The sequence below is a fragment of the Nyctibius grandis genome, chromosome Z, assembly GCF_013368605.1.
Source record: "Nyctibius grandis isolate bNycGra1 chromosome Z, bNycGra1.pri, whole genome shotgun sequence".
NCBI lineage: Eukaryota > Metazoa > Chordata > Aves > Nyctibiiformes > Nyctibiidae > Nyctibius > Nyctibius grandis.
In genome coordinates this window covers 11883985-11910191 of record NC_090695.1, presented here as the reverse complement: position 1 = coordinate 11910191, position 26207 = coordinate 11883985, and the positions used below count along the sequence as shown (strand labels likewise).

General features: G+C 37.7%; 1 protein-coding gene across 3 annotated transcripts in view; it reads right to left on the bottom strand.

Moving 5' to 3' along the window:
• The window catches only part of NIPBL (NIPBL cohesin loading factor), a 173818-nt gene that overhangs the window by 72333 nt on the left and 75278 nt on the right, over positions 1-26207 (bottom strand). For 2 of the 3 annotated variants that reach the window (XM_068422204.1, XM_068422205.1), the window contains exons 5-9: positions 25016-25115; positions 23249-23400; positions 19227-19387; positions 14799-14892; positions 4819-5451 (exon numbers count right to left, since the gene is read on the bottom strand). In XM_068422204.1, coding sequence (XP_068278305.1) covers positions 4819-5451; positions 14799-14892; positions 19227-19387; positions 23249-23400; positions 25016-25115 — 1140 coding nt within the window. The remainder of the gene's footprint in view (positions 1-4818; positions 5452-14798; positions 14893-19226; positions 19388-23248; positions 23401-25015; positions 25116-26207) is intronic. The other variant, XM_068422206.1, reaches the window with a different exon arrangement.

Below are 26207 nucleotides of genomic sequence, written 5' to 3'. Positions count from 1 at the left end.
CAAAAAACGGTTCCTGAGAAGAATAGAAACTCCTGGGACATAATTTTCTAAAACTCAGCAGGTTTTCCTGTACACTCTTGGAGTAGACAACTTCAGAATGTGAACAAAGCACAACTCCAGTTGAGTGAACAAAACAGGTTCAGAATACGGACCTCTACTTCTTTCAAAAGTGTTGAACAGCACGAAGTAGTACAGGAAATGTGACTCCTGATGGTGATTAGAAGAGAAGAAAGTGTGAGGGAAGCTTCATTAAGTAATTATATCATCAAACTATTGCAATGCACCTAAGTAGAGGATGGTTCACTTATTGATTGTTGTGGAAAAAGACAATCCCTTTCTGTATTAGCCATTACAAATCACTTTTTTTCCAACTCATATAATCTGAGCCTTGACAATAATAGCGGGATCTATCTGTAATATTACACATCCTTTCAAAAGAGAAGATATGACCTAGTATTGATTTGGCAACTTGTATCTGAACAGGGTATAGAGGCCATTGTGAGGGAGGGCAAAGGGAACTGAAGACGTGAGGTATGTCATGTTCCATGGACTTATTTGATCTGAGGCTATTAATCATAACAGATGTATTAGAATGTAACTTTTGGTGCCAAGTGCCTTGATCTCCAAAATCTCCAACTATTCCTTTCATTAACAGATACAGACAAATTACTTGGAAAATTAATCAATACAGAGAGACTTCCTTGATGGAAAAAGTAGAAAGAGGAGATGGACTCTTGTCCTTCCCCACAGAGAACGAGGACGAAATTAATTTTTTTAAACTTTGTCCCTCTCTACCATGATGAAAAGACCATCTAATCCACTTAATCCAAGATCCAAATAAATCAAAAGGATAGAATTATAAAAACAGAGCTCTGAAAAGCACTCAGATATGAGGCAAAAGGTCTATATTATAAAATCACTCCTTATGCATATCTGACATACACTAGGTCAAATCTGCCAGATTTTGCATTAGTGATTTTTGCACTAAGAATTCCTTTTTCAGAAAGCAAAAGCATGACAATCAGGTCCCAGAAAGATATGCAGCTTTTCAAAGAAGGCACTTCTGCAAAACCCTGTGTTAGTTCCACCTCTGAAATGGAGACTGCCTCCCACTGTGAGAGACTTTGGTGAAAGCTAAATATTTTAAATTTTGTTAGAATTACGATTTATTACAGAATGTACCGTAATTACCAAAGGGCTCCCATCCCCATTTCCCACCTGTACCAATGTCAAGCTGGGCTGGCTATTAAAGGGATAGCAGATGCTCTCTATTAATCCTTTCCTTCCCCCCTAGAAGGGGAAGGAAAAGAGAAAAAGGAGAGAGACTTACAGGTTGGAAAGTTAATAAACAATAACAATGAAAAAGAGTATAATAATAACAATGAAAATAATTAAATATGTACAAATATATACAAAACCAAGACCCAGCTCCCCTGATGATGATCACGTCACTACTGGCGCTGCAGGGCAGGCTCCGGGAAGTCCCGGACTGGACTCAGCGGCAGACAGGAACTGCATCCAAGAAGGCAAGGATTGGAATCAAAGGCAGGAGAAAAGGGACAGAGTCCTCTTTGAACGCCGGCCATAGAAGAAGAGAGCGAGACCCTCGTGATCCCTCAGGTTTCAACCGAGTATGACATGTATGGGATGGAATACTTCATTAGTCAATTTTGGGTCACCTGCCCTGTCTGCTCTTCCCCACAAGTGCGACTCTTTTACAGCCTTTCACGTGTGGACATTAAGAAACAAGACATAGCAGTGACCTTGGTTTCTATAGGAATAAGTATAAGCAAGAGCCTTTCTGCATATCATTCCTACCATTATCTTAGTAATAACTATAAACTTGAAGTGTTATCAATCCTAGAAGCAGACGCTGTCTGAAAAACATGTAGTTAGTTTCAGAAAGTGCAGTTACTTAGAAGAAACTTAGCTGAAAGGAAAAAATCACTGAAAGTAATATTCGTTCTGTCCTAGTCCAAACCAGGACATTCAAGCATTATAAAAGGACCTCAGCATTTAAAAAAAAAAAAAAAAGACCTTAGCATTGCCTTAGGCAAGTGTAGCAGTTGTATAACTTTTAGCAAGAAACCCCTCCCCAAAAAATCTCTGCCTCTCCTGTGGAATAAACAGTTCCACCACACTACTGGTTCCAAGCCTCAGAAAGAACATGTCATATCCAGTCAAAGCCTTACCATTAAAAAGAAAGCACCTGAAAACCTTTGATAAATCATAGTACTATAGAGATTTCATGTCTTAAAAAAAAGGACAGAACAGACCACTAATCTTCTATCAAAACTCATGAGTACAATTTTAATCAAAGTAATTTATGGAAGACAACATGTGCCTACACAGAAAGTGTAGTGTGACTATAATGTGTATTCCTATGCCTCAATTACAAAAGCAGTAAAGATGGTTTCATACAGATTTTAGCATATGCTAGCATCTTAAGTAAGTTCTCTAGAGGGACGCTTGCTATTGTAAAGCACCAGCTAGCACTATGCATTCCTGTTCTAATTAGACCGAGTACTTGCTGCAATCACACTATTTTCTTGACATAATGTGATCTGAAGTTACAGTACATGTACTAAAATGCACAAACGCCAGGCTTTTGCATAAATACTGTAAGCAGCTTCACAAAAATGAATGAGTGATTTCAGAGTTATTGGATATATTTCTAACAGACATATTCCCGTAGGAACAACAGACGAAGCTTCCTCCTGCAGTCATACCAAACCAAACAGCTATAACTAGAACAATCCCAGAGTGTATCAACTTGTAGACACAGTACAAAGTTACGAGCAACAGCAAAAGCATTAACAAAAAACAAGAACCATATTTCTCCAAGGTAGCAGCCTTTCAGGAAATCTGTCCCAAGACTGCTAAAAATCCTTCTATTTAATACTATTCATTCATGGCTTAAACCTCAGTAGCCAAAGTGAAGAGAGCTGCTGTCTAGCATAGGGGCAACTTACCATCAGTGAATAAATGGTGGTCGTTTGCCCTAGTGTTAGGCAGCAACTCTTGCACCTGATTCATAGCAACTGTAGGAACTCAGGAAGAACCGAGACCTGCCAGACGATACAGGTAGAAGGGAAGCATAAGGCTGGAATCCTTATTTGGGAAGATGGTTATTGCCCAGTGGTGAAGGGGAGAGTTCACATTCTATAAAAATCACTCCTTTCTCCGAAAGAAACAAATCAGAGTCTGCCTGTGGCTATGTAATTATGGTAAACAAACTTTACAACTAATGCTCAACATTTCCTGAAAGCCAGAACAAAAGAGAAAGTGTGTTTTAGTCTTGCTCTAAGTGTTTAAAGGCTGCTGTGCACCATCAAAAATACAGTGCATTCTTCCAGATGCTTCTCAGCTACAACATGCTGGAGATTCTACTTGAAGTGTGTGGATATAAAAGCAGCTTTTGAAGTATTAGGAGACGAACCACAAGCTCTCCATCAATAAATTTAAAATTAGTAGAAGATACTTAAGCAAAGTAACAATTTCCCCATTTCATTAAAGACAGTAGAGATCTCTTTTGAGGTGAGCAAACATTTTCTCCATATATTCACAATGTTTCCTAAAAAGCTTGATTTAGTTACCAAGTCAGAAATGTCTAAGAAGTTAAACTTTCAGTAATTGCAACAGCCGCAAACACACACACACACAAACTCTCTCTCTGCTCCCCCCGCCTCACCACAGCATCTTTAAAACAGGAAAAAAAGATGAATAGGGAGAAAATTTGTGGTCTCTCTGCTGGTTAAAGACCCAAACTGTATGTAAATTCAGTTGTGTCCATGCAAGTATGTCCAAAATTGACCATTTTCACATATGAACTTCCAAAATCAGAATTTGTGCCATTTTCAACTCTGCAAGATTTTTCTTGGGAGTATTTAAAAAATTAGCATTATACTATACAAGATTTTTTCTCAGAAATTAAACACAGTGCAGAGGAAGCTTCTGAAAAATATGTTAACATATCACTAATTTATAAAACACATCTTATCTTCAAGATTTTTATGCAGGCTTTGCATCTACCTTTGAGATTTCTGAAGCCTAAGATTTTCAAACCAGTTAACAACAGAAAAAACAAAACAAAAAACCCCAGAGGACAGATTCAATGAAATCAGTTAAGACAACCAGTACAGCTACTGAAGTGAAGAGAAAACATTTCAGAGGCTCATCTGGTTCTGTGCTAGAGACCATATAGATACATGGTAGTTCTCCAAAGCTTGTAATGCCTACATAGTAATGAATATCCCGTTGAACAAACATTGGAGGCAATACACTAGCATATATTACCCCTTAAAAGAATAGATATGATTTTAGTCTAACACCTCCTTCACATTAGGTTCAAATGGGGATATGAATAGAAATGGGATAAAAGAGTTTTCCTGTATTTTCTTAAATTAGGTAACATGGGTATTTAATTAATAATTCAACTATCAAAACTTATTACAAATTTTGACTTATGGTACTGCTGGGATTTTAGAAACTATAAACAACATCATTGTACTTCATTCAGTCTCATGGTTCAAAATAAGAGTAGCTTAAAAAAAATTTTTAAACATATGAATTTCACTTCCCATCCATTAAGACCCCAAATAAAGAATACCAGATATTAAAAATATGCATATATGAGAGATTACAGTTCATTGTTGGAGGGGAATGGAGATGAATGTCGCAGAAGAACCTACACTGAGTAAACAGAATTGAACTATGTGACAATGACAGGAAGCTATATATATATATATATGGGATTTATATGCATATATATATTTATATAATATATATAGTGTATACACACACACACAATCCTTTTACCTTTATCTTGCACTTCTTTTGAAAATCGCTCCCTTTCAATAGCTGATTCACGTTCTATCCGCTCAATTTCAGCCAATGCATCCAATTCTACTTCATCATATGACGTTATAGCTCCTTGTTGCGAAACCTGTTGCTGTGTCTGTACCACAGGAGTTTGAGGTTGTTTTGCAGCAACTGAAGTGTTCTGTTGTAAAACAGGCACTTGTTGTGCCTGAAGGAAAGCTGTCTGTTCGTGCTGTGGCAAACACTGAGCAGCGTTTAGTGGGCGGTTAACATCCTGTGGAGTAACGGGTGTTTTAGAAGTCTGTCCTGGGTACTGCACATTAAAAGGAATATCACTCTCTGACACACTGCTGTTTTCCAAACCAGAAAGCATATCATCCTGCTGGTCCATATCCGAAGATCTTATACGAGAGAGTCTTAATGTAAGCTTAGTGGAGTCCTTGGAAGGAGAACTAATGATATCATACATTGCAGCTTTTTCAGTCTGGTCTTTTTCATCCTTGCCTAACTTCATTTTCTTTTGTTTCTTTTGCTTTCTTTCTGGAGAATCTAACAATATGTCTGGGGGAACATCTCTAGGTGATGAATAAGGTGGAGGCTGAGACTGTTGGATTAAAGGTTGTCTTGATCCTAGAATAATAATTCAGAAAAACTGAACAGTTATGTTGTTTCATGTTTATATAAAAACACACTAAATATAACCTATATGATTTTAATGTGTATTTCTACATATATCTGTGTTCACAAAAAGTCTAAATAAGATTGGTAGGAAGCACATCATTCCTAGATCAAGATGTAATCCAGATAGTTGCAGTGTATTTCCTAGGAATTTTAGCAGTCCACTGCAGGTAGAGAATGATCATTTCAGAGAAGATGGACCCAAAAAAACCCACCACCGAAAAAGAATAAATAAAAATAGTACCTGCAGGTTCAGAATATCAACTATTAGAAAATGGTCAATGAAAGCAAGTTGACTACAGAAAAAAGAAAGATCAAAAAGATTCTTAATAAGGTTCAGTGATGAAGACTTAATGATCCGTGCATAGGTATTAGCCATTTCAGCCACACATTTTTAATTAGAAAAAAAATCAAATCACACACAACCTCCTTGACTTTGATTCTGATAGATAATTTTCAACTTTCTTCTTTTTTTTTTGCAAATTTTATTTTAGGTAAACTCATTCCAACCTCCCTCACTCATTACTATCTAGAAAACACTAATTGTCTTAATGGCATTTTTCTACAATTGTTTTTTTAAACATATGAATTTTTACTTCTACATAAACTCATTCCAGGCTTCCAGTGTATCTAGAGAAGTTTTTAAAAGAGGGCATTTTAAATCAAAAACATTCTCCAATTATCACATTTAAATTTTTTGTTCCTCAAATTAAACCAGCTCCCCATAACTGTTAGCCCAGAATAAAGCTTTGAAAAACAGAGGAGCTTCTCAACCTGTCCATTTTTAATTCTGAGCTATAATTTTCGGCTTACAAAGGAATACAGGGCAGGGTGCGGGGGGTGGGGGGGGGGGCTGGGGTATGCAGAGGGGAAAAAAAAAAAAAGCCTATTAATATAGGATCAATAGGGCCAGCCTTGTCTTGCTAAAGTAAACACATATCAGATTCTATTCATCCATTGAGGAATACTGATCTTCAGAAAGCAGTGACTGAGATTATTATTAGTCATTCTGGATCAGGTCATCATAGGTCAGTACTTCTAACAACAACCAAAAACTAATTGGAATACAGGTCTTCATGTGCTTAATTCAAGAAACACCACTAAACAAGAAAGCAGCTTTATTCTGCAGCTTCAATTTCCACGAGATATTTTAAGAAATATTAAGAATTATTAAGCAATGTACTGACCTGTAGATGAAAAAAAGAATGGATACCTCTAGCAAAGCTTCAATTCACATGAAAGGTGTACCTTTACTGTTGACTTCTTTGCACAGACTACTATACTTATTTTCACTCCCTAGTACATTCTGTTAGAAGTCCTGTAACTTCTGTATGTAGACATCAGGGTACAAAATGGGTTACCTTACCCTTCTTGACCCACCACCAACTCTTTATTCTGCCAACATCCACAATGTTGGGAAGCCCTGTTTTGACTCATCCTGATTCTCAGGATCTCTCAACTACTCCACTTCCTCTCCTCACATTAGATATCACACTCAACCACCAGTACAGAAGTCTTGGCTACACCCTACGAAGATCTCTCATTTGCCTTTCACCACAGATTCCTATTCCTGTGATGCTCCACCGCATCACCCGCTCCCCCCCGCCCCATCTCTTTTGGTAATTTACAAGATTGTCTTAGTGTAATGTATGGCAGAAATCTTTAGCTAGCGATTTCTTTTATGGTAATGACTACCACTCAGGAAATACAAGCTGCATTTTCATTTCTACAAATATTAGAGGTAGCTCAAAACTTTCCAGAGAGATCTTACTGACATCTTACTCTTGAATTATCTCTTAAATAAATACTTCTGAAGTTGCAACAATTCACTGTTTTTCACAGTTACACTTCAAACAGAAACCACAGATTTGATTCTCCCTTGTCCTAAACTTTTAAGTAAATATGACAAGATTGTTCTGATTTGGTATTAATTTGGTATTTGTGATGCTGAAAAATAACAGATAAAGTGGTTCTTTTTATCTTTGGGTAGACTTGAGGAGGTCAGAAGGATTTCAGTGCATTCCATTGAACATTCTTAGAATCCGGTAAATGAAGAAACAAAAGTAAAGTTTCCCCTCTCCTAGGCAGCACTACGAATAGGTATTTGAAAGTATCTTCCTCCTGAAGGAAATTCCTGAAAGGTGTTGATAGTAAGGCCTATAAGCTGCATTTTAAGAGTACACGTTCTGGTAATAACATATTTCTGAGATGTCTAGTAACGGTTAAGCCTATGGCAACAAGGAGGCTTAGAAGCTACAAATGCCTATGTATTGAGGTGAAAATAAATTGAAAAAGATTAAGCATTCTGGAGGAGTTTCGTTCTACCACATATATTAGCAGTTTTGAACAGGTATCACACATTGAACACGTACCACATTCTGTTGGATGCTTACACTTCAGACAAAACATCATCCATTATACAGAGACAGTTGTGCCTATTACTGTTGAAGTCAGTCTGAAACATTTCCTACTGGAGAAGGCTTGAGTCATTATATATCTGAGAACAAAGCTCTTACAAGACTTCTTGATAACAGAAGAAATGTTTTTGTGGAAAGAATACACAGACAGACAGGTATGATCTGTTTGCTGAACCAGTCGAGATTCCAAGGTTGAGAAGGTTTGTTCTATAAAATGCTGTCAATGTAGTAAATCATACCATAATTTTTGGAAATTATCTTTGGGAATAAACCGAATTTCAGAATATTCTTTCAGAACAGAGAAATAAGTAAGCAGCTTTTGAGTCTAAATCTAGGGCTGTGTGGTAATTCAAGAGAAAAAAAATCTGACTTCCTGTAGCTGATATTCCATAGTATCAATAAAAGAACTTTGTGGAGTCTCTTTTTATATGGCAGGAATATGTAAAACTCGTGAGATAAAAAGAGATTCTCCACTGATTTGAGAAGGTCATTGTATCACTATTGAACAGCAAATACTGATGGTCAACCAGATAACATCAAATGTAGCTGAGAAGCGGGTAACATCAATAGGAAATAAGGCCTCTCCAGAGAACAAATACACCCATCAACAATACCTCCATAGTCTTTCAGTAACAGTCGTCCTGCCCACCCATGATAATCCTGGGACTACTTCTCTAAATTACTTAGTTTTCCTACTGATTCCTAGTGGTAGATGGCACCGAGTATAGAAGAAGTTTTATCAACTGCTGTAGCAATTTTTTCTGTGACTCTTGACTGATTTCTTATCAAACCCTTTATAATGCAAGCAACCATAAAACGCATTGCATTGGCATTGTCTTAGCCTTCTTAAAAATCTAAAAGCAAAGTTTAAAAACCACTTCTTCTTTGTTTACCCCTGGAATGGCTTCACTTGCTCATTATGCATCAGTAACTTGGGTAGAAAACAAATAAGCTTCTGTCCAGGAGACTGCACACATCACTGACATCTCCATTGTATGGTTTTTGTCTACATGCTTTCTAATCACATCACAGTAGTACTCGCATCTTATTTAAGCATTCATGATACTTTCTCTGATCATCTCTGAACCTCTTCAGAGAAAAGACCACTTGCCTTTCAAAGCTGATGCACCAAAGTATACACTGATCACATTCTTTGTTGGGATCCACATGGTCAGAAAACAACTATTAAGATTACCAGGAACTTAGTATTCACATACTTTACAGAATTTTAAAGAATTATTAGCTTTCCATTTGCATAACAACAACTTCCAAAGGGTCACTCAAAACCGTATCTTCATATTCCTTTGACTCCCTTGCAGGTAAAAGGTTCCCAGATGTTGACAGAAAGTCTTTCATCCTTTTGTGCCAGGAGTATCGTTCTCTATGCATGAAAGCTGGAAAAAACTGCTAGTGAACGAAGACTAATGTCTAATACTTGGTTCACAGCACATTGGAGAGAAACTTCAGGAACATTCAAGGGCTACACCTTTTTAAATCCATAGCAAAGTGATCCTTAACACTCCAGGAACATTATCGAAGTGGGTACCAAATTCCTGTACAAACCTGGACACAGCATTCCAGACTTTTTACTGGAAAAGTCTTTGGAAAAAGAGGCTTTAAGGAATGCATACGTGCTACCTATGGATTATTAGACTTCACACCTGAGTAATTATACTGTAAATAAGTTCCTAAAGGCAGAAGCTGTAGAAGGAGAAAAGAACCAGAGCATCCGTATTGCATTCATATTGATGTTTGTCTGTTGGAAAAGCTAAGAACCTCATGACAGAAACTGGAGGAACACACTACTGCCAGAAGATTGTAGTTACAATGTATAAATGGAAGCGTCTCATTTTTTTAATTTAATATGATCCTGTTTACCGCTTTCACATAGATGGAATGTTTTCATGAAAATGGGATCACCCTGGAATTCTGGCTAAACCAATCTCAGAATTGGTAATAATCACCTTGAGAATTTGCGCCCCCAGCAGACTCAAGAAGGGAAAAGCAATCCCTTCAAAAGGATGATAAAGGACTATACACAGTATTATACATAGTCCGTATAATTTAATTACATACTAGAAGAACAATTTCTCTGTAAGGATTGAGATAATAATAAAGTAGTATTCCAAAGTGAATTTGTTAGGAAGAAGTATAATCAAACCAAAATAATTTTATTCAGTAAAGCAGTAAGTCTTGTGGATTAAAGAGAACTGAGTGCCATATCTGAACTTTAGCATGGCTTTCTATATACCTTCTCACAACAATTTCATGAACAAGCTGAGTAAGTATGATCTAGACAAAAATACTGTAAGATCGCAGTATACCCTATTGCAAAATTGTAGTTAATAAACTATCAAATTGTTCTTGGCAAAAATGGATGGAGTATTGGTGAACAAGACCAGATTTCCAGAGCACTGCCTTAAGAATAGTAGTTTAAAATATTTGTCATTAATAACTTCTTGTGTAACAGAATTAGACAGTATTTTATTAATCTAAAGATCATAACAGCTTTTGGTGATGAGTCTTTGAGAGAGGGCCACAACTGCTTTTAAAGACAGAATCAAAAATTAAAATTTTCTTGACTAATTTGAATAACTTTTTGAATCAAAAGAATTTAGTGAGAAGCAGCACAAACTTTTTATTTATCTGAGAAAGAGCAATTGGAACAACATGAGAGGAAGATAGATAAGCTCTACAGAAAGACAGCAATATGTTTAAAACAACTTGCAATATGAATCTAAGTTATCAGCAAAGAGCAGCTATACTCTCATATAAATAGTAGTATCATACAAAGTCGCCTATGGTACTTTTCTGACTATTCATCCTTCTAAGTCTTCAAATAAGAGTTGTACCTACAACTTAGGACAGTACAATGTCAAGACAAATGCAGACCAATTAGAATTCAGATAAAAACATCAAACACAATTAGAAGCTCAGAAATGATGACTTACATAAAGAAGATAGAAAGAAAGTGTGCTGTTCAGTCTGTAGAAGATTAGGTAAGTGCAAGACATGATAACGTTCTTTGATATGTAAATGTCCGCCATAAAAAAAAGGACGTGAATTGTTTTTCCTTGCACATTGGAAAGAAGTCAAGAAGTGTCATGCCTAACTGCAACAAAAAATGATTCAGGCTAAGCATTAGGACAAAATCTTTCTACCACTAAGAATCTGAACAGGTTGCGTGGCAAGAGTAAGGGAACTCCATTACTGACATTTTAACAAAAAAAAATAGATGGAAGTTATTGGGAGTGATATTGGAGTACAGCTCATCTAACATGAGGGGAAGAAGATGGGAAGTCCCCAAGTCCTTTCCTGCTGCATTTTCTAAAATCACAGAATCTTCCTTTGGAAATCTTCCCAAGTTTTGTACTAAATATAAAGAAATTATTACTTATTTTGATTAACAGACAATGTTGACATTCATTTTCAAAGAGCATAACTTAATTTAAAATTCAAACTTAAAGGGATAGCATATGAGACAGACAAAGAACATACATTTAGGAGGTTTTTAGGAGAGGTTGTATTCACTTTCCACACACTCTTTCAATAGTTTTCAGAGAACAGTCCCACCACTTTCTCCAGAGCTTCAGATGCCTCATTAAAAACTCAGCTTTGGTTGTTCTAGCTTAGAATTCCTGCATTCAGAAGCATCCTCGCATAAAAAATTAATACTTGAAGAAAGAAACAACAACGATGTTTGCTTTGGCCCTGTCAGAAAAAATCTTTCAATAAATTTCCTCCACCTTTTTTAGAAGGAGAAAGGTTGAAATGGTAATATTTCTTCACAAGTACCTTTAAGAGCACTGAAGTCTGTACTACAGATTTGAGAAGATTCCTAATTCTTCTTGCCACCCAGTATATATTCAGAGATGGAGTGTAAAGGAATCTCTCTAGAGAAGTCCTATAAACCCCTAAGAAAATAAAAGTAATCTTTCCAAATTACTCAGAAAATAATCGAATACCCATTAACAATTTCTGGAGGGAATACAACTTATTTCTGGAGAAGAGCAAAATTATATAGTTTCATAAGGGTTGTTGCTAGTCCTTACAGATGTTTTCCCAGGAGTTTAGGAAACTGTATGGAAACAGGACTGTAAATGACATGAACTCTTCTCTTTGGAAAGCAATGGACTAAAAACACTGCGGAAGACTGTTTTATATAGATCTTTAGAAGTTGTCTTAAGAAAAAAAATCTTTTCTGAGGTTCCAGAGCAGTGGGCAAGTAGAACAAATGGATAAAGGATTTTGATGAGTAATCAATCTTGGTAATGGAACCTACAGGATATTTTATGAGATCAACAAAAGGAAAATACTCAATGTTAATTCTTCATAGATCAATTCACAGCAATTATTTTTTAGGAAAGTAGATGTGGTAACAGATGATAGCATCAAAGCAGAGCCATTATTCTGTTTGCATAGCTAAAAATAGGACAAAAGAAAGGACAAAGACCAGACTAGGACTTCTGGATAAAACTTCAGCTGCTCTGGTACCTTTACTGGAGCAGAAGTGAAGCAAAGACTTCTGTAACAGAGAAATTTTACTCCACTGAGTAAGTGAATAACCAACCAACATAACAAATATAACTTCTGCCATCTCTCATATATTTGCCTGAGTTGCAAACAAAACTTCTTCCTCATTCCGATTCTATCAACCAGACAGCTATGCTTGGTCTTAAAGTAATTAAAGACTGTGTAATCACATTCTCCAAGTCTCCAGAAGTCCTTGCTACTTTCATGTCAAAAGAACAGAAATGCAGTCTGTAACCATACCTTAGTAATTGCCTCAAGTTTCTATGTTATATAAGAAAGCCTAGATATTATAACATCCTTCCTGAGATCTCTCTCTGAACTGATGATGTCTAGTGCCATTCTTTTTGTCCTCCCAAACAAACAACTAAGTATTTTGCTAATTTTCTTTATCAAAGTTTGCAACCTGTCAACCAAACTTTCAACGGCTGACAGTAGCAACAAAAAGCTCAGCATAGACACTTGCTGCTTGTTCATCACTGGAAAACTTATCAGCACAACTTTCACTCCAAACAATAGGCCAAAAACTCACTGTCAGGGATCCCATGTTCCAACTAACACTGTAATTATCCACACCTCTTCCATACATTTCTAAAATACTGGATTAGAGGAAGTAAACATCTGGCAAGATTCTTGCAGCATCAAGCAGCAGTTCTCTCAATCGGGGTTCATCCATCTCTTTAAGAAGGCAAAATGGTACCACCATTAGTAACAGTATTTCAGTTGTGTGCGTTATCAATGGGAAAAGTAAAGCTAACATACAGGTAAATAAATCAAAAAGCTACTCTTGCACTTTTTCAACCCTTCTAATGCTGAAACATTACAATCTGAACTGTACAGTCAGATTGTTTTCAGAAATAATCTGAAAAGGTATCCCTTCGATAGAGGGTTCTGAGACAGCCAATTGAAACTTTAACCAAAAAAAATAATTCAAATAGCCTTCTGACTGAGGGGTTATCATGTATTTCAGTGGAAGTAGCGTAGATTCACAATGTTGTTAAACTGATAAGCCTGACAAAGAGAGAAAAACAACCACATTTAGTCTTCGCCTTTTACGCAAGTCTTACAACAAGTCCTTTAGCACAAGACCTCCTGAAATACTGATGCTGCTGGCACATTTCTTCTATCACTGTTTAACACAGTACATGCATACAGAAGATGAACCACAGAGATCATTTAGCAGTCACAGGATCACAGGATAATTCAGTTAAGAAGGGACCTCAGAAGGTCTTTAGTCCATCCTTATGCTCAAAACAGGGTGAGCAAGGCCACATTGTACAGGGCTTTACCCTGTCTGATCTTGAAAACCTCAAGGACAGAAAATGCACTCTGGGCAACCTTTTCCAATGCTCGACTGTCCTGATATCCTTAGACCTAGTTAGAACCTCCCATTTCAATTTATGTCCATTGTATCTCATCCTTCCTCCACAACACTGAAAAGCCTGACTCAAGCCTTCCTGATAAACTCCTCATAGGTACGGGAAGGCTGCTCTGAGGTCTGCCCCTGCTGAAGAAGTCTCTAATCCAGGCTGCACAAGGCCAATACCTTCACCTTCTCTGGAATCTCCCCGACCTCTTGTTTTCCCTCTCCACCTAACCTGACCATCCAGAAAGACTTCATTTTGTTTCAGGGCTAAAGAGAAGAAAGCACTGTTGCATCTTTCTACTACTGCCATGTAAATATATAAGCACTGAAAAAGTAAATCAGCAAGAATATGCCCAAACCCCTACTTTGCTAAGTCTTATATCTCAGTCATTGCTTCTCAGGGATAATATTAAAAACAGCAGTATGCATTCCAGATTTTAGTATAAAGAATTATTTTGAGCAGCTTTTTTTCTCTTCCCTCTCAACTGACTGACAGTTCACCCTATTCCTTCTCCACAGCTAAGGTTTTCAGGCTTCATTTATGCTATATGTGTTGAGTTCATGGAACTACTTTTAATTTCAGGTTCTTAAAATTTCATGATTGCAACTAACAAGCGTTGCATGTTAAAACACTTTTGAGCTGGTTAGGAGTTCAATACTCGTAATGCTGCCTTTAAACCATTTCTTATGTAGAGCAACTGAAACCATTCTCATAAAGAATTTAAACCTCATATCGGAAAGGATTTTAAATCCTTCTGTCCTCCATGAATTTGAGCTTTGTTTTGAAGGATGATTGGTCAATTTTAGGACCTTCAGAAATTTCTTCTGGATCAGGGCTCAAAATAATTTTGTATCCAAAACATAATGACATACTCTCTAGTACCACTTGAATACAGAAGTCAAGAGGAATAACTAAATACCTATTTAAACTCCCTGTTCTTTAAAACTGGGAAAAAATACATTGATATATATGACTGCTAGACTACCTTTAAGGGTTCCATCACTTCCAGCTGGAGAGCAGACTGACTGTGGTGACCTCAAGGAAAATGATGCAGCATTCCTTATTGAAGTATCGCCATCCTAAAGTGACAATAATAAAAAATTAACATTATGAACATGAACATCTGATAAAATAAAGACTGAGATTAGTACATATACTGATAAAATGGATTGGACAAAAAAGCATATAAGAAATATTAGAAAAATATTTATTTACATAAATATCTTTGTAATTTAGACTGCTATTAGACTACTATATAGGCAATATTCCAAAGCACAATCAGCCCTAAGAGGAAACTATAACCAGAACATGCACACAAAAATTATTCTATGTACATGTTTTCTAGCTAAATAAGCACTTCTGGTTTACACTAACATTCCACTTAGAACTTTTTTGTTACAAGCACTCATAGCAAAGAGCTGAAAAGCAGATACATGACCTCTATACAATACCAACTGAAAGAAATAGAGCACAAAATGTAGATTTTTAAAACAAACTCATAATTTTTTCACTTAACCTATCTTTAAAGCTTATCCAGAATGCCATATTACTTTTACAGTTAAACAGATTAACACTTTGTAGTTATATCCTCCAGCATACATGCATCAGGACTGAACAAAATCTCTTGCACTTCCATTGCAGCAGCTGATAGATAGTATCATGTAAAATACAACTAAGGTGACTTTAGCTTGTTATTTGCCTGTTTCGACAGTTTGATAAGAAACAACTCAATGATAATATGAAGCACTTCCCCAAAATGGCAAACAAGTTCTACTGCCTTCTCAGTTTTGCACAGAACAACCTGCTTCAATGGAATTCATGATTTCCGCCAAAATTCTTCACAATATACTACTATTATAATGTAATGATGTCCATGCTCTGCTTTAAGAACGTAAATGTGTCTTTTTTTACCCCCACGCTATCTTAAAATTAAATATGAAACACACTATTCAAATTCCCATTTAATGTTCTACATGTTTTTTTTTATTACTTTCATGGAGCCCTCTGCTGGTCATGAGTATACTCATTCACTCAATGCCCTAATTACATTTAAACTCCTATAGTATTTCTTATTTTTAGCACAGTTTTTTATACAACATCTACGAGAATGTTTTGAGAAAGAACAAACTAACCACTCCTATATCTATGAAGAGACAATTTCTACAATTATAAACAAATCGCAAAGAGTCTGTTCTTTTAAAGAGTAAAGTCATACAAAGGAAGTCTCCAAAGAAGTTCTAAGGTCATTTAATCTGTTTCCTAATTAAATTGATTATTTCAGTAGCTAATATCCTAACACGGCTCCTATTGAGGTATCTGAATACACGCAGTTCTTTCATATAACTTTTTTTTTCCAAACCTGAATCATCTGTCTCATAAATACCTTTTATCCTTTTGACCAATTTCAATCCAATTAATAGAACGTTAGAAGGCTCAACTGTAATCACGTTTTTACAGGTCTGTATTAAAAAAATCAGCAGCCAGTAGTAAGTCAGAAAGCTAAATTGGCATTTCAAGGAGATAAAAGCCTGCACAGATGGGCAAGTACACACTCCCTCTGACAACAGCCAAACAGCCAACTTCCATATGCACAGGTGTAGACTAGACAGTGTACTTGTTACACCATGTGAAGGCATAGTTAACACTGCTTAGGGAAAAGGAAAAAGTTTGAAATTTATGGACTGAAGGTGCTTGCAAGACAAAGAATATAAATCTGTAAGAAATCAGATTTCACGAGTTTCACCATCCATTGGCACTCAGAAAACAATTCTATTAGATTTTTTTCTTCCCTCCCACAGCACAATGAATCTAAGACTCACGCTGTGCCATTAATTACACTTATTTTTGCAACAGTGCTTGCAAAAAGAGTTGTTGCCTCATGTGAGGAAAGTCTCCTGCGCAAAGAAATCTAATGTTCAGATTCAATGCAATAAAAAGAACTGTATCTTAAACTTATATGCTGTTATTGTAAGTCAAAGTGAATTAATGTCCTGATGAGTTACTCTACGACATTGAAATTATGGAGTTGATTTTTTCAAACCTGACTTATCTTTGACTTGTAATAAATCTTAAAAAAACCCCTCAAAATATTGAGAAAAAAAGCTTAGTAACTTTTCATCATATATGTTTTATTAGGACAAGAGAGGTCACAGAATCACAGAATCACAGAACATTAGGGATTGGAAGGGACCTCGAAAGATCATCTAGTCCAATCCCCCTGCCGGAGCAGGATTGCCTAGACCATATCACACAGGAACGCATCCAGGCGGGTTTTGAATGTCTCCAGAGAAGGAGACTCCACAACCTCTCCGGGCAGCCTGTTCCAGTGTTCTACCCATGATTGCCAAGGACACAGGCAAAGCTGACTTTTATTAAATTAACTAAACAGTCTAAGTAGGTAGATGACCTTTCATGTACACATGCCATTCCTACTGTAGCTGACAAATTTTCAGAAGTGCTCATTTACAGTTTCCTAGTTCAGAGATTCATCAAATGCTGATATTTAAGCACAAACGTATATTCTAGGAATGCTCTCAAGTTTGCCAAAAAATTGTCCTTAAATTGAGTGTATGTGTAGTGAGCTTTCAAGGGCGTACTTGCTGATTTTGTAGAATCATATACTGCAAATACATAATATCCTGTAACTTCACGTTTCTTAAAGCAATAAGATCCTAAAACTAAGAAAAAGAATAAAAAAGAATTTAAGTTTTATGGTTTTATAATCCTCATTCATAACTACCTTTGATAAAGGTCACACTGCTTCTGAAAAGGCTGCAACATTATGATTAAGCATAGATGCAAAACTTTAATTAATCCAAATTCTCCAAACTGTTGTCTGCACGATAGCTACTAAAACCAGCTTTTAAAGGTATAATTACAAATAAAATAAATGTAACACATATGCTCCATTAAGAAAATGCACAGAGAGATGAAAGTGCAAGTTTACAATGTTTACTACTTTTTACGTTTAGTATTTCTCCAGTTAAACCAACCAATGACGGTATGCTTTATGTTTACATAGTCTGTCCATTTTGAAAGAGTTTCACTTCTAAGTTTTCATGAACTAGGATGTGGTTGCATTGCTTGGATCATGAAATTAGGGATGAATATTTTTAAATACTTCCTCTTTAAAAAATGATTAAATAAATTATCCTAATATGAAAGTTTTCCAAAAATCCTGTCTAACAAAACCAAGATACTCTTGATACTGTACCTTTAACATAGTTGGAGGATATATGTACATTTAATGCCTAGAACAGTTTATGATTTTGAAGAATTTGAATTGCTGAAGCAGATGCTGAGAAAAACATTTCATGATTGTGTATGAGGATAGATCACTTCATTACAACACTCCCTTGTTTAAGATATTACTTATTAGCTAATATTTTTAATCAGCATAATTCTTGCATTATAAAAAAAAAAAAAAAGATGACTAATAAAACTAATAACTCTTGGAGTTCTACTCTGTTATTCCTGGCAAGAGATTTAGGGAGCCTGGTGTTAATAGTATGCTGTTGAATACAACACTTTTTTGTTTCAACAAGCTAGTTTAGGAAGACAAGAGTTGCCCATTGTTTTTGTAAGTTAAATAAAACACACACGCAGTCACAATTAAAAAAAAAAAGAGGCCTGCTTGCCACCAAGTTTTGATGAAAAAATAAAACTGACACTTAAGTGCTCTCCCCTTAAGAGCTGTTAAGAGATTATGTGCCAAACTTGTAAAGAAGAATCCTAACAAGCTTCATCCACAGGATGAGATGCTCATTAAGAAGAAAATTCATCAGCAGTTAAAAAAAATATCGGAGATAGTCGTGTTTTTTTTTTTTCCTTTAGATGCAAGATTTCAGAAGAAATTTCTCCCACATGAAATAAAGTTACTAAGGGAAAACTTCTTAAGAAGAAACCAGACCATAAAAGCACATAATAGACCAGTAGAAAAAATGTCCATAGGAATTCTTGCGTTTGACAACGCTATTACATTACCCAACAGGTTATTCAAACATGTCAAGTCTAATTGACAGTTGCAGGGATCTTCAGAGAGACAAGTTAACTATACACCTATTTAGAATCCAGTATTGTTTTCATCAACACGTTGCTACAGTGGAGACACTCCACCATTTCTTTAAATAAACTCACATATGAGATTATGTGAAGATTTTTTACTTTTTCTAATTTCATCAGAATGAATGTCACAAAGAGTTCCAAAGGAAAGCAAGATCTAGAAAAAATTAAATCTCACACATTGAAGTTGCATGGTTGAGTGTACACACCTAAAATCAAAATATATTTTCTGTGGTTTTATACATCAACAATAACATAGTAAAATATCTGACTTCTAAGGCAGCTAAACACATACTTGCTTTATTATAGTAAATATTTGCTTTATCATAGTAAAGGGAGTTAGGTAACATACATCACTACTTAGTCTGTGCACCATCTGTAGGTAGTCTTCATTTGAGCCATGTCTAGAATTATCAGCATGATGATTAGCTGAATTTCCAGACAACTGACTTGAAACTTTATTTTCATGGAGATTCCTCATCCCAGCTGTGACAATGGGACTGGATACTGAAGCTGAAATAGAAAAAATTTAAGTAACTATACTCATATATTCACACACTTGTTAACTGTTAAAAAGTTTCAGAGAAAACACCATAATAGTGGATGCTAATGAGCTGGATGCAAGGGTCCCAGAATCTGAACAGGAATCTAACTTTTTGATTGAATCATTTTGCCACAAATACCTTGAATGAAATTAGCTATCTAAGATTTTAATTTTCAAGGCGATTTAAAACCTAAATTCCATGCACAGATTAGCCAAGTTTCTCTCCACATCTATCCTAATTACAGTCAGTATCATGTCCTTACTGATTATAGAAAACTTTGGTTTCCTCTACATAATTTGTATTCGCTACCTTTACTAACTTCCAAGGTATTCATCAGCCATACAACATTACGTACAGAACAGCTATATATGTCCTAAACACAATGCTAAACTTTAAGAACTAATGATTTAAAAGAATCCAATGAGAATTCTACTTACCAAAAAAAAAAAATCCTAGCTACTTTAACAGTGTTCATGTGTTCAAGACTCTTTTTTAGAAAAGGGAAGAATAAAGAAATCCATTCATTGTGAAGGTCATCTTTGCCAGTTTACGCATACCTTGAGCATAATTCTAGCCAACTTAGAACTAATCTAGTCACAGAATCACAGAATCACAGAATGTTAGGGATTGGAAGGGACCTCGAAAGATCATCTAGTCCAATCCCCCTGCCGGGGCAGGATTACCTAGACCATATCACACAGGAACGCGTCCAGGCGGGTTTTGAATGTCTCCAGAGAAGGAGACTCCACAACCTCTCTGGGCAGCCTGTTCCAGTGTTCGGTCACCCTCACCGTATAGAAGTTTTTCCTCAAATTTAAGTGGAACCTCCTGTGTTCCAGCTTGCACCCATTGCCCCTTGTCCTGTCAAGGGATGTCACTGAGAAGAGCCTGGCTCCATCCTCACGACACTTGCCCTTTACATATTTATAAACATTAATGAGGTCACCCCTCAGTCTCCTCTTCTCTAAGCTAAAGAGACCCAGCTCCCTCAGCCTCTCCTCATAAGGGAGATGTTCCACTCCCTTAATCATCTTCGTGGCTCTGCGCTGGACTCTCTCTAGCAGTTCCCTGTCCTTCTTGAACTGAGGGGCCCAGAACTGGACACAATACTCCAGATGCGGCCTCACCAGGCCAGAGTAGAGGGGGAGGAGAATCTCTCTTGACCTGCTGACCACACCCCTTCTAATACACCCCAGGATGCCATTGGCCTTCTTGGCCACAAGGGCACACTGCTGGCTCATGGTCATCCTGTTGTCCACTAGGACCCCCAGGTCCCTTTCCCCTACGCTGGTCTCCAACAGGTCTGCCCCCAACTTGTACTGGTACATGGGGTTGTTCTTGCCCAGATGCAGGACTCTACACTTGCCCTTGTTATATTTCATTAAATTTCTCCCCGCCCAACTCTCCAGCCTGTCTAGGTCTCTCTGAATGGCTGCGCAGCCTTCCGGCACATCAGCCACTCCTCCCAGTTTTGTGTCATCAGCGAACTTGCTGACAGCGCACTCTAATCCCTCATCCAAGTCATTAATGAATATATTGAATAGTACTGGTCCCAGTACCGACCCTTGAGGGACTCCGCTAGACACAGGCCTCCAACTGGACTCTGTCCCACTGACCACCACTCTCTGGCTTCTTTCCTTCAGCCAGTTCACAATCCACCTCACTACCCGATCATCCAGACCACACTTCCTCAGTTTAGCTGCGAGGATGCTGTGGGAGACCGTGTCAAACGCTTTACTGAAATCGAGATAGACCACATCCACAGCTTTACCATCATCTATCCACCGGGTAACATCCTCATAAAAGGCTATCAAGTTGGTTGAGCAAGACTTCCCGTTGGTGAAGCCATGCTGAGTGCCCCTAATGATCCCCCTGTCCTTGATGTGCCTAGAGACAGCACCAAGAACAAGTTGCTCCATCACCTTTCTGGGGATGGAGGTGAGGCTGACTGGTCTATAGTTACCCGGGTCCTCCTTCTTGCCCTTTTTGAAGACTGGAGTGACATTCGCTTTCCTCCAGTCCTCAGGCACCTCTCCCGTTGCCCACGACTTAGCAAAGATGATGGAGAGTGGCCTAGCAATGACTTCCGCCAGCTCCCTCAGCACCCGCGGGTGCATCCCATCAGGGCCCATGGATTTATGGACGTCCAGGTTGCTTAATTGGTCCCTGACCCAGCCCTCATCAACCAAGACAGATTCCTCCTCTATCCTGACTTCTTCTGGGGCCACAGGGGTCCGGGGCTCCTCAGGACAGCCTCCAACAGTATAGACAGAGGCAAAGAAGGCATTCAGTAACTCCGCCTTCTTTTTATCCTCTGTCTCCAGGGCCCCCACCTCATTCATCAGTGGGCCTACATTGCCTCTAGTGTTGGCTTTACCTGCAATGTATTTGAAGAAGCCCTTTCTGTTGTCCTTGACCTCTCTTGCAAGGTTTAATTCCAAGGAGGCCTTAGCTTTCCTAGTTGCCTCCCTACATCCTCTGACAACAGACTTATATTCCTCCCAAGTGGCCAGCCCCTCCTTCCATGATCTGTACACCCTCTTCTTCCACTTGAGTTTGCCCAGCAGTTCCCTGTTCAACCATGCAGGTCTCCTGGTACCCTTCCTTGACTTCCTACCTGCTGGGATGCTCTGATCTTGAGCTCGGAAGAAGCAGTCCTTGAATGCTAACCAACTATCTTGGGCCCCCTTACCTTCTAGTACCCTGTCCCATGGGATTTCCCCTAGCAATTGCTTGAAAAGGCCAAAGTTGGCCCTCCTGAAGTTCAGGGTTGTGATTCTGCTAGCTATTCTGTTCCTGCCACATGAGATCCTGAACTCTACCATCTCATGGTCACTACAACCAAGGCTGCCCTCATCCTTCACCTCTTCAACCAGACCCTCCTTGTTAGTGAGGATCAGATCCAGCAGCGCTCCTCTCCTAGTTGGCTCATCCACCATTTGCATCAGAAAGTTATCATCAACGCACTGGAGGAACCTCCTGGACTGGGGATGGCTGGCTGAGTAGGCCTCCCAGCAAATATCAGGGTAGTTGAAATCCCCCACAACAACCAGGCCCTGTAATTGCGAGACTGCTCTCAGCTGCCTGTAGAAGGCCTCATCACCGTCCTCATCCTGATCCGGTGGCCTGTAATAGACACCCACAACAGTATCACCCCTGCCAGCCTGCCCCTTAATTCGCACCCACAAACTCTCAACTCGCTCCTGATCCGCCTCTGGACAGAACTCAATACATTCTAGCTGCTCACTCACATAAAGAGCAACTCCACCACCTCTCCTTAGCGGCCTGTCTTTCCTGAACAGGACATAGCCATCCATGACCACATTCCAGTCATGTGAGGCATCCCACCAAGTCTCTGTAATTGCCACTAGATCATAGCCCCCCGACCGAACAATACTACAAAGTCAACAATACTACAAAGGTTTTGTAAGGCTAAATAAACTGGCAGCAAAACTTACATTACATTGGCAAAAATGAGGTTTTTGCTGGTACAGATAAATGATGGCCATAGCTAACAAATAAGTTTTGGTTTGTTTTGATTATTTCTATTGTCATGTATACACGACAACTATGCAAAATGGGTGTACATAGGGGAACAATGCAACATGAACATGGGTTTTACGTTTTCTTCTTCCCTTTTATTTTATTTTTTAAATAAAGTATATACTAGCACTCTACAGTTAGGGATGCAAAGCTTAAACATACCTGCCAGCTCAAAGATTTGCATTAAACATGTGAGTCCTTCAAAGAAATTAGAAAGCCGTGAAGCATGTACATGAAGGTAAAGCTGACATGAGATAGGAGAACAAAGCAAACATCACAGACTTACCTTGCTGCATCTGAGGATGTGGTGTATAACTTGGAGGATGTGAATATGGCATGTATCCTGCAGGGCTTTGAGGAGCATATGGACTAGGCACTGGACTGTTCTGTTGTGCCAAAAATCTGTTACCAGAGCTTGTCTGTGGTGGCACAAACCGGCTAAAAATAAAATGAAAAAAAAAATTTTCAAAAGTCGGAAAAGCAAAATGAGATAAATTAATTATTTCTTTTGGAATATTATACATTCAGAACATTACAACTTCTTTAAGATGCAAAATTCCAACATAATCAAGAATCTCCTTTAAAAGCAGTATTTTAAGCCATCGATACCTTCCCAGCTTCACTTATTACTTAAGAGTCACAGCGTACATACTGCATTAGTAGAAGTAAAGAATACAACAAAAGCATTCCTAAGACGTCCACTTAGGGACAGGAAACTGCCACAAATATGTACTAAAATAAGATCAGCAATTTCCAAAAGGTAGTCCTAGAAGTTTGAATGAAAGTCACAGTGAAGTTTTAATTAACAGTTAGGTCACTCGGATTAATAATGAGCCATCTACTCTAAATATGATTTCTACAGTAAGATTTCAAAGAACTTCATCTAACAGAACTATACTGCCAAGATACAGGAATGCGATAGGCAGTTAGGTAGGACCTGACCCAAAGGCCACCAAATGCAACTTATTCTTTCACTGGCTTTATCTTAGACTGATCCTACAGACAGGAAGCCATAAAAATAACATAGGCTTGTGACAACAATATAGGCACATTCTAACTTACATTCTTATATGAACTTTTTGAAATAAAAATAAACCAAATAAATACTTCAGAAAGTACATTACACACTTTCACAATCCTCAATTCTAGATAGCAACTCTATGAAGGTAAGCTTCCACAGAAAGAAATAGCAAAGTATTTAACACAAGGATTTTGCAAGCATTTTGAGAAGACTTTGTAATATTCATTGTAATATTCACAATTCAAAAAACCTTCTTCAGTATCCCTTTTAGACATAAAAGAAAAGTGTACTGGTTTTTGTGCAGACACAGAGCATTTCATTTGCCAAAACAATTACAGTAACTTGAAGTGAAATGTGAAATAAGCTTATTTTAGTAATGATATCTAGTAACTGAAGATGGAATCTGTAACTGGGTTGAAACTACACGCAGAACTCTTTCTTCTAGTCCAGAGTACTTTATTATATTAATAAAGGTCTGGATTATAGGTACATGCTACTTGCCAACACTCAAAAGTTTAAAAAAGAACCAGAAAGCTGATGAGGATGCTGCTGGAAGACTGGCCAAACTACTGGGCCTATCCTCTGAGTGGCCTTTTGTGTAACTGTTACAGCAGTACTCCATGCTTTTACTAGCCTTCTTTCCCACCCTCCTGTCATGCTGGTACTGTTATACATGCTAGAACACATTAGTCTCTTTTCTCCTATCCTCCTGCCACCTGTCTCACAGGTAGAAAACAGCTGGAGGGTGGCAGGAGGCAAAGGGACTCCTTAAGCAGGGAAGAAAGTTTGCCAAAATTATGGGAAGGAGAGAGTGGAGAAGCATAACTAATCCTTAGAATATAAGGATTAATTTACTGACAGAAAGATGTTTTTTTGCCAGCTGAAGAAACTCACTCTGCTGTCAGACAAATGCAAAACTTGTCTTGACACTGATCACCTTCCACTCACATACTTGCAACAAGAATTGACTGTCACTACAGGAAGAATTTGCAGTTCGCTGTCCCTCCCATCCCGTTTAAAAGAAAGCATTACCTGGAAGGGCTATGTGAGATAGTGGTTTGTTGATAAGTGGAAGATGCAGGACTACCACGCATGGAATTCTGAGAAATATTAAATGGTGACATCATCATCCCTATTAAAAAGAAGATAACAACTTTACACACATTTCCTTTTTAAACAATGAAGTCTCTCATTTGAGAAATTATTATATACAAAATTATAAACTTTACAGACATTAACATCATCTACCCACAACTGTCAGAAAACATTAGAAACTATCAATTCCATTTAAGATGTCCATTTTACATCATCACATAAAAAAGTGTTCCCTAAAGCAGTGGTAGTTCAGTTATAAATATTAACAGTAGTTCCTTCCTCTGTTTCTTAAAGCTTCTCAAGCCAAAACCTACTAGTAAACAGAAACATTTTATAACAGGACATACATTCCACACCTTAGGCTGCTGTGTACAGTACTCATTATGCCAATAAGTAAAAGATTTGGAAACTTCACAGGTCAGAAGAATACAGAAAACTTATCTCCCATTTTTAGAGAAAGTGCAGCAAACAATCATCTCGGGCTGAGTGCTCTAAGACATTCTCACCACTCTCATAATGCCTTAGTGGTTCCTTTCTACCCAGGGACAAAAGCCTTCTATTCCACCTCCACTACGCTTATAAGGAATGTTATCAAAGAAGGTGCTGAAATATTTCAATTTCAAAGCAGAACCAATATCCCAACTGTAGGCTCCCACAGCCCGTAGATTCCCACCGTCATGCTGTGGAAATTCAGGAGTGGTACCAACTGGCAAGCCACAAGTACCAATGTGCTTTAACTAATTTAAGAGGCATTTGGACAATGCCCTTAATAATTTGCTTGAACTTTTCATCAGCCCTTAAGTGGTCAGGCAGTTGGACTAGATGATGATTGCAGGTTCCTTCCTAATGAAATACTCTGTTCTATTCTAACTCATATCATTATGAGGGAGAATTTAAAGGAATCTTTTTTTTTCCTCTCTTCAATACAAGTATAAAGAATGCCCTAAAAACAGCATGACAGTGGAAGTCAAAGCGATGCAGAAACACAGAAACTTAAATGAATTTATGTTATTTTAATGACAGAATTTAACATCTTCCAGCTTAAACAGTGTCAGAATCCACATGCCCACTGCAGCTTGGGAAGCCACAGCAAGTGATCCACAGCAGTGGGTAAAAGCACATCAGTAGT